This window comes from Coturnix japonica, chromosome 2 (genome assembly GCF_001577835.2).
Source record: "Coturnix japonica isolate 7356 chromosome 2, Coturnix japonica 2.1, whole genome shotgun sequence".
Taxonomy (NCBI): Eukaryota; Metazoa; Chordata; class Aves; order Galliformes; family Phasianidae; genus Coturnix; species Coturnix japonica.
In genome coordinates, this window is record NC_029517.1 from 40998197 (window position 1) to 41018672 (window position 20476).

The 20476-nt window shown below is 35.5% G+C and overlaps 1 protein-coding gene across 44 annotated transcripts in view; it reads right to left on the bottom strand.

The window, feature by feature from the left end:
• The window catches only part of CLASP2 (cytoplasmic linker associated protein 2), a 114375-nt gene that overhangs the window by 33661 nt on the left and 60238 nt on the right, over positions 1-20476 (bottom strand). For 16 of the 44 annotated variants that reach the window (XM_032442405.1, XM_015854125.2, XM_032442404.1 and 13 more), the window contains 12 exons: positions 19292-19427; positions 17295-17365; positions 16177-16236; positions 14278-14355; positions 13510-13677; positions 12056-12111; positions 11582-11752; positions 8737-8760; positions 6075-6092; positions 4180-4281; positions 4017-4043; positions 1056-1082 (listed from right to left, as the gene is read on the bottom strand). In XM_032442405.1, the coding sequence (XP_032298296.1) occupies positions 1056-1082; positions 4017-4043; positions 4180-4281; positions 6075-6092; positions 8737-8760; positions 11582-11752; positions 12056-12111; positions 13510-13677; positions 14278-14355; positions 16177-16236; positions 17295-17365; positions 19292-19427 (938 nt within the window). The remainder of the gene's footprint in view (positions 1-1055; positions 1083-4016; positions 4044-4179; positions 4282-6074; positions 6093-8736; positions 8761-11581; positions 11753-12055; positions 12112-13509; positions 13678-14277; positions 14356-16176; positions 16237-17294; positions 17366-19291; positions 19428-20476) is intronic. The other 28 variants (XM_032442414.1, XM_015854134.2, XM_032442409.1 and 25 more) reach the window with 7 other exon arrangements.

Genomic DNA, 20476 nt, shown 5'->3' on the forward strand with positions numbered 1-20476 from the left:
AAACATAATTTAAACCAAAGGTTAATTATGTGCAGAGAAGAATATTCCATTAACCTTTTAAAAATAATCACATAACAATATGACTTCACCTGTGCTATCAAATCTATGACCTTAACATGCAACATCTTAACTTCCATGGGATGCTTCTTATGAGGTATATTTAAAAGAAAATGAGTTTAATAAAGCTTGACTGTATGGGAAAAGAAACAAAATCCCAAACAAAACAAAATATAGGCTAGGTGAAGGGAGAAAGCAAATACATATACCATGCATATACCTTCAGATTCATTGTTTGAATTCAAACTTGAAATGGTTATTTAGCAAAATGCCCTTCTCCAAAATACGGACCTATTCAGCAGAAATGATAAATAAATTTTAAACAGCCTAGAAAAAAATAAGCATAGCTTCTATAATTGGGGGGAGTGTAGGGAAAGAAAAAGAATAGGCAAATTGATAAAACTGCTGTGGTCTGCAGAAGTTAAGGGTTTGTCAGTTTCTTCATGTTGGGGTAATTCAACTGAGGCCTGATACTATTCTGCATTCCCACTTTCCAGTATTTCCAACACAAATGCTGGAAAAACCTTTCACCGTTCCAGAGACTTTTATCTTCTACAATATGTCAGAAACTGGAGAACTTTAATTCTTCTCAAAATATACAGATTGAATAAAACCTCTCATCATTCTAGCTTATTTTTAATATCTTCATTCTGACCTCAGAGCATACCTCTATAGCCTAAATAAACCAGTGTAATATCCTGAAAGCATTACATTAAGAGTAACAGCACTGTCATACTGTTCTTAATACTACTATCAGCATAAGATCTAAACAACGAAAGATGGATGATTAATTTAAAAGGGAGAATTACTAAAACAGCATTCTAAACTGACAAAACCCTCTGAATTCTGCTGCCTTCCAAATAAGTTGCATCATAGGAATTAAGTGCAGCATATGGAAAAAAGTGAGCCAGAATTTCTGCTGAATAGGGTCCTTAAAATGAAGTATGTAAAACAGGTGATCAAACAATGATGTATACACAAATTCTGTAAACTCTTACCACCAATGGGGTTAGCAGACTGTGATCCTGAACAAGGTAGGATTAGGGTAGGGGTTTATAATCCATGAAGAGGGAGGGAGCAGAGCAGATTTAAAAATGGATGGCAAATGGAAATAAGAAAGCTTTAGTCATTTCACACAAGAAAAAAAGCCACAAGGGGGTTATGCTAAAGCAGTGCTTTTAAGTAGCTCCCACAATTGAAGAACTAAGTTCAAATGCCATGTACAAAGCAGATGAAGCAAAGCTGCACAAGCAAATTACAATTCTTCAGCTTTCTAATCAACAACTGGGTAATGCTGAAGAATTAATTTCATTTAAACATGAAACTGTAGCCTTCAAATTACTTTTAAAAAACTACAACGTTGCCAAAACAACTTCAGAATTTCAACAGCTGAACAAAAATTACACACAAGGCCAAAACATATTTTTGTTCAAGACAGACAGTAAAGGAACTGAGCTGCAAGTGCGGTGGATGACCAAAAAAAAAAAAAAGCAAACAACTTTCACAATGGCACATTTGAAAAGACTTGCATATAATTTAGGGTTTTCCTCTTTCTCAATTCATCTGAAGTGCAACAGTCAGAATTTCTTTCCATTCAGACACTTTATTCTTTCTCTGAATGAAGACTAATATAATTCTAGTATACCTTACTGAATTAACTGACAATCAAATAGAAACGGACAGGAAAAAATTGAACCATTTTTTCCATGGATAAAGTAATGGGACATAGGTTGTATATGTATTTATTTTTTAGGAAACAATTTAATAATTGAGGTAAGCATAGGAGATAGGAGTAGAGCACTTCTAAAACCCTAAAAAGTATCATTTGTAAAAGCATTCAGATTTGCAAGTCTTTCACATAATGAGCTTCGAACAAAAATACTGAATAGTTTTAAAGTCTAAATTCACAAAAGCATCTGTGTTACAGTGCTGGATTTTTGGTTTCTTTGTTTGTTTAAGAAATACTAAGCTTAAATCTAATATGAAATTATTTCCCTGCTACAAGTGAGGAAACTAAATCAACCCCAGGTAGGGAAACATCAAGAATGCTCCACATGATGCTGTGAAAATTTCTATTTATGTAAAGAAGCATCACCTAAGCAGCAGGTACACACTGGCTGACAGCTCTCCTTCACCTTATATCTGTCCTCTTTATCTTCTTTAAAACATCTCAGAATTCTTGTTCTCCCCAGGTTATAATGAGCTAACTGCAAGCATCAGTTCCGAACAGATGTAGTGATAAAAGGCAATGAAGATGCATTCTTATGTTTAATTTTTACACATTATGACAAGTAAACATACCTAGCTATTTCAAGATCTATTCAGCTCATCTCTTTTGATATTGATACGGTATAAAAAAACTGTACATGCTTCAGTTTGTTTCCCTGGATTTGCAGTCAGATCAGTGTGACATGATGTTTGTCATCAGAGAAGTTGTAGATCACTACTCAAATTTTAAACTTCCCTCCCTCCAGTTTATTTTCAAGGATTTATTGCATTTCTTCAAAGAAGGATCAACTCTTTCCTACTATCAGTGGAAAGCTACAGATATTGCTCACTGCTTTTACTAAAGTAGTTTTTAGGTTATTTGCCTTCCCTACTTTGCCCTTCAATCATTAACCCAAAAATTCTTTGCTTATGATACGAGTTTAGTCAGCATTGGAAACATAAAACAAGTTTTGCATAACTTCTGTCAAAGCCAATAACTAAGCCTAACTTTCAACCACAAATAATCATGGGATTAGATAACTATCCACAAAAAGTTTACTTAAAACTACTTCTCTTATTTATTTTATTATTTTTTATTTATTTGCTCAGTTTTGGGGTGTTGGTTTGTTTTTGTTTAGTTCACAAATCTTGCAAACATTGGATCAAATTTGATGCAACAACATTTGGTGGAAAATGAAATCTACAGGGAAAAATGGAACTGCTCTAGTAGAAAAATAAACCTAAATTTGTCATGCTTTTTAACCTCTATAATTCTAGTTAGGAGAAATGCAGTCATTACTATGAAGAAGATAAACATTTCTGCAATTAAACCCAGAATTTGAGGTTTTAACTGGAAGTAGATACAGTTAGTCAGAAGAATAATTACAATGGGAAACTGAAAATCTATGCTACTTACTAGCTTTGTAACAGGAGAACTGTCAAACTGTAGCACTGGTTAATTTGTTTACACTAATTTTATCGTTAATTTCTGTTCTAGATGAGACAAGGCTGAATATCTGAAAACAATGTAGGTATGTTTTCAGAAGAAGTCGGTTGTTGGCATCAGGTAATAAACAAACCTCCATAGGTCTGTCAGTGTCAAAGAACGTGAGATAGAGTCAGGTCTCTAATTAATGACAGGCAGCTCAACTAGATGAGAAATTCTCCATTTGCTTTTGTTTATGAGCACACAAGAAAATTACTGGGGATCAGCTAATATACAGTGAATTTACTCTTTACAACTTCTGGTTTCAGTGCAAGCTACATAACAGACTATCTGGTTAGGGTTTCATGTTTTTCGTTCCAAAGGGATAAGTAAAGGCAAGGTGATGTCTGTAACACAAAAAAAGGAGTAAAAATTCAAAAACTAGCATAGTGTCCTAGCTTAAAATGAAATCTGCTATTTCTGGCTGAAGAAATACGACTTCTTGAAAACTGAAAGATTAATTTTTAAGGTTAACACTGAAGACACCACCCAGCCTACATGTTTTTCTGAGTTATTTGTGCATGTAATACATATAATTGACACAGATATTTTACTGGTGTTGTGTGTTTAGGATTTGGGGAGGAGGGGGGAGAAGAATGTTGAGAGGTTATAATTAAAGGAAGAATTTAAGGGTAGATATCACTTCTTTTTACATGACCTAATTTAATTGGCAAACTAAGACCTAGCCTACTATTTTGCTCAGAGAAAAACAACATGAATTAGAAAAGCATGCAAATACCACTGACCCAAAACACTGAAAAAATACCTTCAATTTTCTCTGGCGATGATGAACCTAAGGCACAGAACAACAACTCAGTATGTAGCTTATTTTTTTTCATATTAACTTTGATTGTAGCCATTTGTCAACAAATGTATACTAAGGCATTTGGCCTCTTATCAGGTATATCTGAGAAACAGCAAATACATACGCTGAGACTGAGAGACCACTTTGGTTCTACTTCGTCCTCTGGAATCTGTTTTAGAATTTCCAATACCAACAGAAGGTGTTGAAAGCTTTGTTCGTATACGACCTATAACATAAAAAATGCATCTAGTTAGTTTTTCGCAGCAATACAGAAAGTAAAGCATTAGTAGCATTTACTAATATGTTCTTAAATTTCTGAACATAAAAACAAAGCACGATGTAAAAGGTGAAAATTCACTTGGGATAATTAGTAGAAATTTGAACATATTGAAAGGACTTAATATTTGAGGGTTCAAAATACTTCTTTGATGCTACATGCTTCAGTAAATTATTTGCATATTACCTTTTAAACACCCTGAACTAGTTAGTTCTTGCTTCCTACATGAATATGTTAATTACATTACAAAAAGGGAAATGTATTAAATATGTAACAGGCAATGTAGCTACTAATATTGCAGATTCAGTCTTTTCATGATCTATATCATGATATAGTTATAATATATATATTATATAATATGATATAGTTATAATTCTACTTTCACTGTCACAAAACTACAAAAGTATCCTTGTTTAACTTCTGAATTCGGTTCTGAGACTGCTTCCTATATTCTGTGCACTTTTTAGAAACCTGAATACTATTACTGGAGACCGTACTGTTTTCCTGACTATGATAACATAGACTTCTATATGATTTACAGCAATTTGGAAATATTAAGTAAATTTAAGCCTCAGTGTCTGCATGATATCAAAAAATACTATTTCTCTCAGCAGACAGAAGAACTGACAAGTCTGAAACAACAGAAATTGCTTCTCTCTATTACACCAAAGAGGCTGAAGTTTTTTGCACTACTAGCCATATCCCTCATAAATGTTCAAAGAACAACGAAATTACCAAGGAAAGGTAAACAAAGGGGAAAAAAATACACCAAAAACCCTCCCTCAAAAATGTGCTAATGATGCTTCTCAGAAGTTTCACAAACAAAGCCTGTGGGCGCTGTGGATCTAGCTCCACAAGTAATTCATTTCTAAAAACAGAATAATTTAAATGCTTTCTAGACATGTAGAGTCAATATTAGACCCAGAACAACTAGGTACACACACTACTATTTAGTCTCTTTAAGTTTTCCACACCAGAATTTGGAGACAAACCAAGTTAATATTATTCATCCAAGTAGAGGGAATTGCTATAGATGAGTGTCTATAAGAAGAGAACCAGAATAAAGGAGGTTATTCACTAAACTACTAGAAAAAATATGTTAACAAGATTGGTTAGATTTACTGCTCCAAACTCTACTAGTTATCCCCATGCAATGGCAGTGTCTTCCCAATGAGTGCTGTGAGACTGCATGGTATGTAGACCGTGTTCAGAATTTGGCCTCAAAACATAGGAATACAGAGTGCCACTATTTCACTGCTGTGTTAAATTATGAATTGGAACCTGGTTCAATTTCATCAAAGTAAAAAATAAAAACAGAACAACAACAAACAGTTTGTATTTGCATTAATGACGTGTTTAAACAAACAGCATATTGGAAATTGATTCACAACTCTCAAAAGGATGAATAATAATAGCAGCACCTGTTTCCCAGAGCATGAGCATATCTGATGAGAGTATCTGTGACTTGCTTTAAAAATAAAATGAACACAAAACTATAAAGCTATTATACTTTCACGCTGAAAATGTTAAGCAATGATACTGCTACTGCAGATGAGCATTTGAGAATTAAAGAGAATTTTAAATACACCACATGACAACCAAGTATTAGATACATAAGCTGTCTGGAGTTATGTCTCTCCACAACACCCCAAAAAGGCCACATTCTACCTTCAAAGCTTAATTTGTATCAGTGAAAACATAAAGCTGAACATATCAGCTATTCTAACAAAATATTTTCTTACCATCTTCAGAAGCTGTTCCTAAACAGAAAAAATAACAAAATACATGATATTCCAAACAACAGTGTGCGTCTTCATTTCCTTTTTTGAGATAATCTTAGGAATGTTGACAAATTTTACCAAACCAGGAAGAGGTCTAAAACCTGTACTGCAACTCCATTATTGAACTGAAGCACAATTATAAAAAACAAAACATCCATGCTGTACTTCCAGTGATTTACAGGAATGCAACATACAGCACTGCCTTCCAAACTTGTCACAAAAAGACAAATACATAAGGCAACTAAATGAGATCCTGACCAAAACAGACTTTGTAAATACTCTAGTGCAAGCTCTTCTGATATCAGAGATGCTATTATAAACTATCTCAGACAAAAACACATCACAAGAACAGTGTTTCGTTCACTGGACAGTTACAACTCATTAGAAACTCCGTACAGGAGAATTTCTGTGAATTAAGTCCACGATTGCTTTTAAAACCTATGTGAGATTAAGTTTTGTTCAGATATAACAGGAGCTTGCTGAAACAAGATTACACTTGAAAAACTACGTCAACTTCATCAAGGCTAGACTATGACAAAAGGAGTGGGACAAATGTGACATCCATGCATATGAATCAATGAGAAGCTATCTATACAGCACTCCATTTCTCCAAGCCTCTCTGAAACAGATCTGATGATGATAGAAAAATATACACAGGTTAACACTGATAAAATGTTAAATGGCCTAAAAAAATAAATAATCAAAGGGTAGTTCCATTCTTCTTTTCATTCTATACCGTTCCATCATTTCTGACTGTGACTTCTTCATACTGTAATATCCTTAAGTCACTACTGTTAAAGACTTCATCTAAACATTAATTCAGTGTAAATTTCTTCACAAAAATCAGTTACAGAAATACACATGTAGGAGTGCCTCAGTTTTCCCAAATCCAATTTGCTAGTCTGTGTTAAGAAAAAACATACAAAAAACCAAACCAAAACAAAAAAACATAAAACCCAACATTCTTTCAGAGCTCCAACTTGGAACATCTAAGCCAGGCTACCAGCTAAGCTCATCCTAGGAGGAATGGTGCTGCTTCTCTTTTCTCCACCTTTGTAACACCAACCAACCTGTCTGGATAGCTAAAGGTTCACTGTCAGTTCCAAGAGATTAAAAAAAAAAAAAAGAAAAATGAGAGAAAATACTATTAATCTCTGTTCTACATAACTAGCTTTCTAGAATTTCTTCATCTACCGTAGTTCATAATGGAGTACGACGAAGCACTGGTGAAGTCAGAGGCTTCAAGTTAGGCCATGATCAGCAGTAGAAGGAAAAAATAACTTCTTGCAGGAAGCAGTTGTATGATAAATTCAGCTTGAGAGTTAAGATGTGTTCATTCTGTCTCACATCATCTCTACAGATTATCCCCCACAAAAAAACATCATTGCTCTCATCAGTTGTGGAGCACTTCCCCTTTTAAACAGATGCGTGGGATACCTCCACATGTTATGACACAACTCCTTAAGAAAGCTTATTCTTGGTGGCAAAATGCACACAGCAAGTGCTCAGCACAGTCTAAATGCAATACAAGGAAATCTGATATGCAAATAACTGAGAAAGATACTAAAATACTGAACCAAAAAAACATATCTTATTGAAGTAGACTTGCTACCTACAACACCCCAAAACAGCTAAAAATCTTCTCAGAGAATCTCTCTTGGAGCTAAATGTGCTCGATACTCAGCACTGTATAGACCTACCTTCCTACTATTTCCATTTCTGCGCATATTTTGTGTATTTATTTCCCTCAGGAGATGCAGTGTAAGGTCTAAGAAAGGAAAAACATCACCTGCTCTGCTTTCAGTGAACTACTCATTCTTCTAAACATGAATGCACATGACTAGAGATACGAATTAAGAAGCAAATGACATTGACTTGTAAAGTGTTTCCCAACAAGAAATTCCCATTACCAGGCGTCAACATGGGAAGTGTTACCTGAAAAAGTCTTACAAGAAACCCGATTCTCAATTGATCTGCAATTATGACAAAAACACAGGCAACCCCCTCCATGTATAGAGATCTAAGAAAAAGTTAGTGCTAAAGCATAGCTGGACCACTCGGTAAGCTATTTAAACAGGTAGGTCTTCTCAACAAACTACTCCTTTATACAATTGCATAGGATTATGCGACTTACATGAATGTAAAATTAAGTAGCTAGACCAGATTCTGATGGGAGTGATTTCTAAAGAAAAAACTGTAATTTCTTTTTAGAAAATCTTAATTATCTGCTTATTCTGTTTTTCAATGGCTATTTTGCCAAAAGCCCCAAGACAAAGCAAAATAAAACAAACAAACAAAGCTGACTTCAAAGACAGAACTATGGAATACAACGAAACTAGAGCTTGTTACAAAAAGAAATTTAACTACAGAATTGCTCTGCTTTTTTTCTCATTTGGAGTAGTAACAAAATTCTGATAAAAGTTACTGTTGTTGATACATTCAAAACGTTGACAAATACATATACATGACATATATATATTAAGACCTTAAGACTACGTAGGAGTTAATGAAAATAGCATAGTACATGTTAATCAATAGACAAACATAGTAAACATTAAATATTTTACATTAGACACTTTAACATAATTAATAGAATTAGAGGACAGACTAAACAATTTCTTACCATCCATCTTGTCAGAAGTATCCTCTTTGTTGAAAAAGCAGGCAAAGAAACATGGAAAACTTAGTGTGTTAGAATAAAGGTGTTCACAGCACAGTCATAAAACATTAATTAAGGAAAATACATTAATATTAAATACTGTAGACACATCTATCTAACCTGTGCATGTATAAGCTAACTTAAGTAAAATTGGTTTCTGTCGGCACAAGGTACAATATTACAAAACAAGGTACAAGTAAGTACCCTGTATGGGGATGCTAAATCCCTATATTAACCAGATTTGATCAAGCCTTTGTAGTAAAATATTTATCTAATGTTTCATGCTAGGCTTTCAGCATCAATACACACTTGTATCATTACTGAACTACAGTGTCTTATGAAATCTGCTACTCAAGATGGGCTAAGGGACAGGAGGGGAAGAGACATCACAATAAAAACAGAGGCAAAATGAGACAAAGTTCCACTCAGGTTTAAAAACATTAAAGATTCACAAGTTCAGCTCGAAGTGCTTATTCTGACAGTAACAATCTAAGTTAAAACATTTACTGTGAGACAGATATAATTACATCTCAAGTCTCCTCAACAGGCAATTACCTACTAAGGATGCCAAGACTAGTCAACATTCAGAATGACTAAAAAATGTCCTCCTGTATCTAGAAGACTCTCAAAATAAACTACCAAATAAAAATAATTTAAACCAAGAAAAACACATATAGATACAAGTAAGAATTCTTATAACAATAAGCTAAGAGACAAAGACAAATACTAATTACTAAGCTTATGAACTTGTTCTCTTAGGCTCTACATTTTGCAGCTGTTTTTTCAAAAGGTAGATGTTACTCTTTAAATAAGGGTGAGAATGAATCAGGATCTAACTGAGAAGTACTCCTTTTGTGTAACTATAAACAATCCTTGGCCTCGTTCATCATCGCTACCTTTATACAATCCATCTATAACACTACTTGAGTTTTCTGTCTATCACTATAATCACATTATCTTGCCAATTCAATTCAGCATTGTACCCTCTTCCATAAGTCACCTCTATCAAGGCAAAACTTTCCATCTACCCAAATCCCTTTTAAGAATTTGACATGGATTTACAGACCGCATATTCACCACTCCCTATCTACAAACTCCAATGAGAACATGCTATTTCTTTATCTGTGTTATCTCCCTGCATAAAACCACCACTCTTCGCCTTCCTGAAAACCTCTGTGCCCTTCTTAACACCTGCTTCCAAAATTCTGAGCATGAATCACACACACTGCTTAAGATGTTCTGAAAGCAAACCAGTACTCCAAGAGCTAAATTTCTGTGAAATTTGTAATGATGAAGTAAACCCTATGTTTCACAATGGATAAACACTAACAGATTTATCTCTTTGCAGTTCACTTTAAATTTTTCTCCTCCTCCTACTGCTATGTTTCTTATCACTTTTTTTTTCCTATGAGTCATCTCCAGCTTCATGTAAGAACCAGAGTAAGCTCTCCTGCCCACCAAAACAGGCTAAAAAATACTTTGATCTTGAAGAATATTAATCCCACCTACTTCAGGCTTTCAAACATTATGCAGGGAGTATCAATTCTTCAACTCAAAGTTACCAGCCTATCTGCTCCAGCAAGCAAACTGAGCAGCCTAACCCCACAATCTAAACCCAACAGCTTCCTCGATCCCCCGTGTGGGCAGTAGAGGGAGCCCACACTCCTATGCTAAAATCCTGCTCCAAGTAGCATTCTTTTTCAGCAGCATTGCAAACATACTAGATCCACACTCAATGGTGGTTCAAAATCACTTCAAGTAGGCACTGATGACAAAAGAAGGAACTGATTTAATAATAACTATTTTAACCTAACTAAAAACACAATCAAAACCTCAGATAACATAGCTTACACGTATCTTAACACCTCCCACAACACAACACAAACTGAAAAGGGAAAGGTTTTCATTTTTTTTTAAAAGAAAAGCTTGAATGGCTAAATAAAAAGTACTGTTTTGTTGTTTGTTTGTTTTAATGTAATTTCTCTGACTCTCTTGTGGCCATGACTGGCAGTATCACTACTAGAACTTGCTTTCTTGGTGGCCTAGCAGGAACACAAGTTGAAAAGAAAAAACTAGCACTGAACACTGAATCTCACCCCTACTTTAAGGGTAGCCTAAAGAGAAAACATGCCAAGTATTCCTTTATTCTCCTTATGTGATGGTTAAATTTAAACTTGGAAGTTCTACCAACCATCACTATCAGTTTTTCTGCAAACCTGTAATTTGCAGACCATTCTATGTCTAACAACAATCATCCTGACAAAGAACATTATCACTCAGGTGAAAAAAATACTTTCAGAGTCTTATGAAAGGACTTTGGAAGCTCTCTCTGAAATCTACTGTTCACATTCGTACAACACTTTGTGTTATATGAGTAAGCCACTACTTAATACAAGGATGTCTCATTAACTGATTAATTTACAACAGCGCTGAAGAGTTGAGGGAAAAAAATGGAGATCAAGAGTTCTGGTACTGATTTCCATTTTACTTTTGGATGCAAAAAAACCACAATCACCATCTGCTGTTAAGTGAAGGTATCATCCCTTCCAATACACAATGTAATACCAGATTAAGACATCTAAATAGCATAGTATGAATATATTCTTTACATAAATATTCTTCTAGTACAAGAAAAACAAAACATCTAGCAAAGCTGGCAACTTACTTGAGAAAATCTGCTCTTTTACAACATTCCAGCAAAAAAAGACAATGTCAGTTTTTCAAACGTAGACTAGACTTGTCTTCCTGTAACTCCTTGAAGAAAAGCCTCAGAAATAATTACCCAATATAATAAAGATGTTTCCCTCACCTAGTGAAGCATAAGATCCTGGAGGCAGACCAGCTGCTGACAAGCGCCCAGCTCCAGCTGTCTGTCCAGAAGCATGGCGGGCCTTTGCCCCTGCAGCAGCATTAACATCAATGTCACTGCGAGACCTTTGCAGAGTTCCTGGGCTTGGAACACTCTTGCTGCTGCCCGAAACTATTAACAACAACAACAAGTAATTGTTAGCAATGAGTAGAATGAATTATATTTGCAAGGTTAATGTTTTCTACTGCTGCAGCAAATCTGCAAAAAGTACGTATGTCCCAACTAAAAATATGTAAAAGCCGAGCTAAGTATGAGGAAAACATAGCAGTAGGTGCAGCGTGCAGAGACATAACATCATTCAATTCTGAAACAGGGTAAATGCTTAACAAAATAAGATTTTAAGTTCTATTTAAATTTTTTAATTAAAAGAATTTTAAAAGTCTGAACACTGTGTACAAGATTGCATTAGCTTACCTCTGCTTGCAAAGGTGGCTGGGCTGGCTGCAGACCATTTAGAAGATAGAGGACGACTGAAAGACAAAATCCAATAAAGCCATTAAGTAAGGGCTTTTATAAATAAAACATCCCATGTATCAGATCCAAAAGGCAGTTAATTCACAATGAAATGAGAGAGCAAAAGGGAAAAAGAAAAAACAAAAAGCTCTTTTTCTTTTCTCTCCCCTTTTACTTTCCCTGTATATTTTTGGAGAAAACTATTTATTACAGACTGAAAACACAATCAAAACACAATCATTTCTATTAAAGCATCTTTTATATTTTATGAAATTGCATCTTCATCACAGAGCATTTCTCCTTTGATGATAGAAAGTTCAGGTCACAGAAACATCTAAGGCTGACACTGCAATGTTTTGTTTAACCACAGAGCTTATCTTCAAAATCAGCTGTCACGTAAGAAGAGTGGGAGCTAAACAAAAATGACTGGTATATAACAAATTAAGTGGTGTCTGCAATAACAAGGAAAAATGGATGAAAGAAGAGAAGCCTTTCTATTTTCAATACAAAAAAGGCAAGGCTGAGAGAAGATTTATAATACTGTGTATTTACCTGAGCTACTTGTACCAGGTGCTCAAGGATAATGCAGACGTCTTATTTATTAGGTAACTTCTCACAGAGAATTATGTATCTGCAGCTAACTATCAACAGCAATACACAGTGATTTCCTAATACTAATACCTGGCTTTTTGGAAGCATTCTGTTGCAAGTCCTGGGTGCCTGATCTTAGAATGAGCTCCAGAAAGTCCTAGACAACTGTTATATATAATTTCATTGCTTACAGAATCTACAGCAAATGACATTTCATTTAAAAAGTTTCAAATAGAGCTTGTTTTGCAGGGACCAGTCATCAGATTCTTTCACCCCATAAATCTCCTCTACAATTATTTTTAATCAATAATCCAGGAGATCTGCAAATACAGCTAAGTCAAAAATCATGGAGAATTGGACACAGTAAAAGCACGTCCCTATTTCCTAGATTAGTAAACACAGGGAGAACTTGTTAATAATGCTAGAAGCTAAAAACTTAAGTTTTGTGCAACACAGAGAAAATAACAACAAATTACTCAAAACTCAACTAAAAATACATTTCCTGCATTGCAACTACTTTTGTTTATTGTTCTACCCCTTCCTTTCTCTAGTATTTAAGTTCAAATACCTGGAAACTTACATACCCTGCAGTACAACAGGAAATAACACTTGGCAGTTTAAGAGTATCTTAAAATCTTAATTTCTATGTAACTTAGTTTTTAACATTACTAGCAAGTCATTAAAACATGTTTTAACATTTTTAATTTTCAGGTAAGCAATACTGATTAACTTAAACAAAGAGTAATTCATCATATCTGAATAACATTTTCATAAAAAATAAAATAATTTGTTCAGACAATAATATATAGGTAAGTGACCCTTACTTGAGGCTCTCCTGTGAGCTGGAAGATGACCTGTCTGACTGAGGGAGAGATGCTATACTGCCAGAATTCTTCAAGTACGTCTGGAGGCTTCTTTGATAAGGTGGCTCAAGGGAATTGTATAGAGTCTCTGCTTCACTAGGAAAGTGATTTCTAAGACCCAAATAAGCCCTGTAAAAAAAGAAAAGAACCGACTGTAATTCTTCATTTTCTTCAAAATATAGTCAGGATGTTAAAAGATAGGGATGAGAGCAAAAGGAACTTCAATTGAAAAGACACAGAGTGTAAAATAAACTCACCAGCTCACTAAGGAGCCAATTAAAGTGACCTAAAATACCTTCTCAAAAATAACTGAGTCTCTCTGTCCTCTGAAATTCTCCACTCACTTATTGACTCTAAGGGTAAGGAACAGTAATTCTACTCTGGCCTAAACCAGTGAAAACACTGAACAATTTTTTTATAATTTCATTTATGGGGGGGAAAAAAGCACGATTATACAGCAATATTAAACATCCTTTCTCCTGTTTCACAGGAATCTGCAAATACCTTAAGAAGGCAGCAACTGCCTCTAACTTTAGAGTATTTATCTTACAGTAGAAATCAGATGTTAATTCTGACTCTGAGAACAGAAATATAACTTTGCAATTTAACTTATGCCCTTTTCTTTACAGGTGAGCTATCAAATGTGGCTAGTGCATTATGTCTTGTCACCCTTCAACACCCTTATGTAAAATCTACAAATTTTCAGAGCAAAAAGTAGTACAAACTTACTTCCTTGCCTCCACTCTTGCTTCCGCATCAGCATCGTGAATGCCCTTCTTGATCGTTTCAACTAAGACTGCTGCATGCCTAGAAGACAAACAAACATTCCTCAAACTATTTTGCTCCTCCAAATTCAATTCTAAAGTAAGTAGTAAAGTTTAAATAGTTAATATATAATAAAGTAAAAAAAGAAAAAAAAAAAAAAGCAGAGAGAGAAGTTCTAAGGTATGAAGTAAACAAATACTTAAGCATACTGATGATGTAACTGCACCTGCTGGAGGGGCTTAAGTAGGCTTCCCAGCTATTATGGAAGGCATCTACAAGAATCACCACGTCCAACTCCTGGACAGAGGGGACAACCCAAAATTCTAACCCTATGTCTGAGAGCATTGTTTAGATGCTTCCTGAACTCTGGCAAGTTCAGTGCCATTGAACACTATCATGGGCAGCCTGTTCCATGCCCATTATCTTCTGGCAAAGCACCTGCTCCTAATCCTTAGATTACACTGTGGTGCTCAAACCAGCACCCAGTGCTGGAGGTGAGGCTGCTCAGCACAGAGCACAGCGGAACAACCCCTTACCTCTCCCAGCTGGTAGTGTGGGCCTGACACACCACCCCTGGGTACAGCTGGCCCTCATGGCTGTCACGGCACAATGCTTTCTTGTACTCAACTTGCCATCAGCCAGAACCCCACACCCCCTTTTGTAGGACAGCTCTTTTGCCTCTTGTCCTCAAGACTGCACATATGTCCTGGGCTTGCCCCACACCAGGTGCAGGATTTAGCACTTGTTCTTAATTCAACTTCATGCCCTTGGCAATAGCTCACCCATCACATTTGTCAAGATGTTCAAGATGTTTAGACATGGTACTAAGGGACATGGCTTAGTGGGAAAATATTGGTGGCAGGTGAGCTATTGGATCAGATGACCCTTGAGCTCTTTTCCAACCTTTGTGATTATATGATTCCACGGTTCTAAGATCTGTCTGCTTTTAGGAGAGTCAACAGCTCCTCCAATTTAGTGGCATCCTCAAAAGTAGCATACACTTAAATCCCACATCCAGACAACATCTCCAGACCAAGCCTTTCTGTGACAGATAAAGCATATGATCCTGTAGGGAGGAGTGTGATTTAAAATGCCTGAAGTACATCACTGACTGACCTTGTTAGCTTGCTTTCTACATTTCTAGAATAACCAGTAAAAGCAAAGGAACCAAATGGGGGTTGAAAATTTCCTCTTTTATGTCATCATCAAAATGCACTTAATGTCATTTAGGGCAGACCCTGGGAGATTACTGATACTGCAGAGCATCACCAGATACACAGCTAATGCCTTGCAGAAGCTGTGCTACTAAAATCATAGAGCACTTGCAGTGTATGGTAACCAACTGCGAAGAGACTGATATTTTCTTTGCTACTTGACTGATGTTTGAACATCTACTGCTGCAAGAGCTGGTCAGTGACGTCTGCTCTGGCTGCTCAAGCCAGCCAGGCCTTGGGCACAACACAGAGATATGACTGTGATGATGAGGGCATCACAGTGAAGCTTGAGCACCTCTCAGCAGAACTGGCAGGGCAGAAACTGTCTCACTGCAGAAATGCCTCTACATGAGATCTTTGGTAAAACTCAGACAAGCTCCAGTATGGATAGAAAGAAAAGGATTCACTAACTTCTTCAGATGAAGAACAATTGCTCATATGCAATATAGGAATAGAGGGAGAAGGTAAGAAGAGGCGGAAGCATACAGATTTCCTACTTCCTAGTATCTAAACAAGCCACATGAACTGCTGTGCTAGAAAGGCTGGCTAACATTCAACAACAGAAGCAATTCAGGGATTCAACAGCAAAACTTCTGTACCAATATTCGTTAGCAGATCATTACTGGGGAAAAAATGTACTGGCCAATACCTTTCCAAAGAATGCGTTTGCCACTCTTGTAATAACAGGTCTAAAAATTCAAAGGATCGCCTAAGAAGACAGAATAAAACGTTTTAATTAATACTCATTTCTCTAACATGCTTGTAGAATACACAGAAACTTCACCGTTTTCACTCTGAGGGAATAAATACTTAACATAAAAGCATGCTTACCTGTCAAATCAGGACACTGATCTGCTTATTGTAAGGTCAAAATAATTGGTACAGAAAGCAAAGATGCAAGCTAACACAACTTTAAACTTCAGAAATTTGAACATCTTTAGTTCAAGTCATGTTATTACACAATGCTGTTAGTTTTATTAGATTCCACATACAAGTCATCAGTAATTTAAAACTTGCACAAACTGTAACATCTTAGTATTAGAAAATAATATATCAATACTTTAAAAATTCAACTATTAAGTGACACCATAATGTTGATCCAGCAATGTTTTTCTGTCCCAAAAACTATTCCCATCCTTTCACAAGTCATCATGAAGTACGTACCATCAAGGAAATCATGACACCATTAACATGGGGACATACACACAGAATGCAGTCCTCAGTATTATCTGGCACTGAATATATTAAGTTATTTAACTGTATTTATTATTAATTCAGAATACCTGACAACACAGCAGAAACACATCAGCAAATGCATATTCTGAAATACATCTGAAACTAGATCCTCGTAAACAAATCAAACTGGCACAGATCAGGAAGGTGTGTAGATAACTGAGGTAGTGGAATCTACGGTATCAAACTCTTACATTTTCTGGATTTATTTTTTTTTTTACCTTAGCCCCGTTTTATATCAGCTTTCTTCTGGCCAAATGACTTGGACATGACTAAAGCATGGCAGAAAAAAAAAAATCTCAACCCTAAAAGGATTAGAAGTTCTTCTTTTCTTTACAAAGGCAGTAACTCAGTATGAAAATACAATTTTGGCTGCCTTCACTGATGTGCACTGGATTATGAACTGAAACTATGTTCCTTATACTGAGAGCTGACGGCTAAACATATTTAAAACCGTGTACTTCCAACAAACAATTATCATATTTAGAAAGCAACAACTTCAACAATTTGCTATTTGAGTATATTGTAGCATACCTTCTAACGGCAACCGATTTTGAGGTACAGTTGCTTGTTATTAAAGGTATGAGTCGGGGCACGTGAGTATGCTGAAAAAAGTAAACAAAGTAGTTAATGACAAAAGTGTTTCTGAATTCGTACAGTAATAAATAAATAGAATTAGAAACAGTACAAATTACAATTGGTCTCTTACAACTATCGGTGAAACTATATATAAGAGACTACTATTAGCAAGCGCATTTATTAAGCTTTTTTTCATTCCGACAAGATCAAGGAAAACGTGCTTCTAACAAGAGTCAACAACCACACCACGATATGCAGTGTTAAGCTGTGTAAAGTCATGTCTGAAGGATCAAACGCAACTTTCTCCTCAGACGAGTTCTAAACAGACTTCTGTTCATTTGTTTTTCCTGAAGGAAAAATACAGGCACAGCAGTCTTACAATCTGAGTTATGGAGCAAAAAGAAACCCGAAAACTATGAGCTCTCTTTTAAGGTTCAATCAATACGGTAAAAAATTAAAAACATCAAGTTCTTTTTAATGCAAAATATGTTAATAGAACAATAAAGGTATGGCATACAATATAAACAAATCCATGTATGAAATCTAAATGTAAACACTTTATATTCTTGTGGGAAAAGGAAATCCTTGAACTATTATCTGAATTGTTTAAGATACGTTACATTAAATCCAGATGCAATAATTTAATCCGGAATTAAAAGAGCCTTACTTCAGCTCATCTTATTTTCGACATCAAGCATTACCATTTTAATTCCAAGTCATATGGTTAAACAAATGCATTTGCTGTTAATTTCTTTATTCCTTTCTGGAATCAATACATCAGATAACTTGCATGACAGCTCCCCCTGTTTTGCCAGAGTTTAAGTCTACAGAACCTGCTTCAAAGCTACAGTTCTGAACAATTGTTAGTATCTCATGTATCACTCTTCTCTCCTTAGGTTATTGTTACAGGATAGAGACAAAGAATTATCAGCTCTCACAGTACTGCCAACTTCAGAACTAGCATGGAATGAGTCCATAAACCCACGAAAGCCTAGCAGCTGCATTTGTTCCTACTGGTTTTTTCTTTATGATTCCATAGTTTTAAGTGGCATGTGACTGCTACAACAGAACAACAAGCAATAACGGAGAGAAAATGGATTCATATATGACACTTCCGCGTTCCAAATCTGCAGAGTCATCAACTCTGTACTTTCTGGAATATTTGACAAAGGACTCAAAAGCAAAACATAAATATGGCGGTACAAGTTCCAGAAGTCCGCTTAAGTATGTTGGTTCAGACACAGGTTGTTAGTAGGTGCTTAAGGAACAGACAACAAAAAAAACCAAAGCATACAGTATTCTCCTCTAAGAGTTACAGCTTTAAAGAATCAAAAGCTTAGAAAGTTCTCAAACTCAGGAACTGCAAATCTCTGTTGCACTTTTCTCCGATGAACTTCTGCCTTCTGAACTTATCTATACTTGAGTTCTTCAGCACTCTATTATGAACTCCATGAAATAAATACTAACTTTGTGTTTATAAATTATATCATTACATATATGTATTAGACATATATTAATGTACATTAATGCTACATATCAATATATTTACATATTGATACTAGATGTGTTATAAACGATAATTCTCTTGTGAAAAGAAATTTTCCCAATAGTTTGTTATAAGCTTATTGATTGGTAGCTTACTCTGTCCTTTGCAAAAGGTCAGTTAACTTCTAAAATTGCCTTTTTTTGTGTGTTTTTTGTTTTTTTTAAGTATGAGTAAGACTGTAAAAATCATGAAAATAGACCTGATTTCATACTGATAATCTTTGGCATGGAACAACATTATCATGGTAATGATAAACAGTATTTGTTTTCTCAGAAGAAAAATAATTTATCCAGTGTTAAACAGCCTTTAAAAATTATTAATTCTTATATGACCAGTTTGGAAATACCTCAAGTAAAAGCAGCTATCTGACTATTTCTAGCAAGCACAACTGAAGTGGAACACCTACCCGAATAATGAATCTAATGGCTGCACACCCAGAAGTTGCCATCACTTTGGCGCTGTTGGGAACCAGATTAAAAAGAGTAGGCATAATAGCTTCAGCGCCATGATCAAACTTGTTTCCCAAAACAGTTGAAAGATGCCTATATAGGAAAAAAGAAAGAGGTTACTTAGTTAGAATTAATTTTAGTTACCTAAAATGGACAATGAATTTTGCTGCTTTAACATTAAACAGCAGAAATTCTCAATTTAGTTATTTCCAAGTCTTTGCCTCACTGGAAATGTAGGATTTGACAAGCATTTTTATTACTTAGCAAACACATTAGAAGGTTTAAGTATGTAACTTTATTTCTTAATGAAAAACAAATACCACAATCTGAAAAGCTAATATTCTCATCAAAATGCTGGCAAAACTGAGTTGATCATAGTAAGTTATCCATAAAAGTGTACTCTTTTTCATTTTTTCAACATTATGGTTTTAGCATTAACAAATACAACACGAAATAACATCATTGCCCAGCAGTGACAACAAATGCTTCCATGCAGGCAGACTGCATATATAAAAAGAATCTGGAAGTTAACAACAAATATTATAACATTGTTTTAGGGATCATGAAAAATTCCTAACTTTTAGGTCTGGATGAGGACATTACACAGTATGCTTACGCTACTACTGACTTCATGCTAGGAAACAAAAAATTCTTTTCTCAAACCCTGAATTTCCCTGGCAAGAATCGTTCTATGCTCCAGCAGCATTCTCTGGCCTGTTCTATTATAAGGCCAAAAGAGCAAGGGTGAATTCTGGGACATACACAGCCGCTGCATACCAGAGGGTACATTAATGCCTTTACAAAGGGCAAAAATCCCGAGAAAAGACAGAAGTAGGAAAAACTGCCCTGCTGTAAACACAGGACCTTCCCTCCCCCCATACCCAGAAATAATGAGGGCAGACGTCTTAATTCTGTTAGTCAGGGCTCTTAAGACTGTCACTAAAATTAAAGATTATTGCCTCATCAAAGCATGTGAAGTTCCATTTAAGCTTTCACTTGAATTTTAGCTTTTTAATTGCATCTCAGTGGAAGGACATAAAACACCCCGCAGCTCACCCTTATAGTCACAGTAAAGTCCTATACCAAAAACTCACACTTAAGTGCTTTTAAGATTAATTCCCAACATTACAGCAGTGCCTACT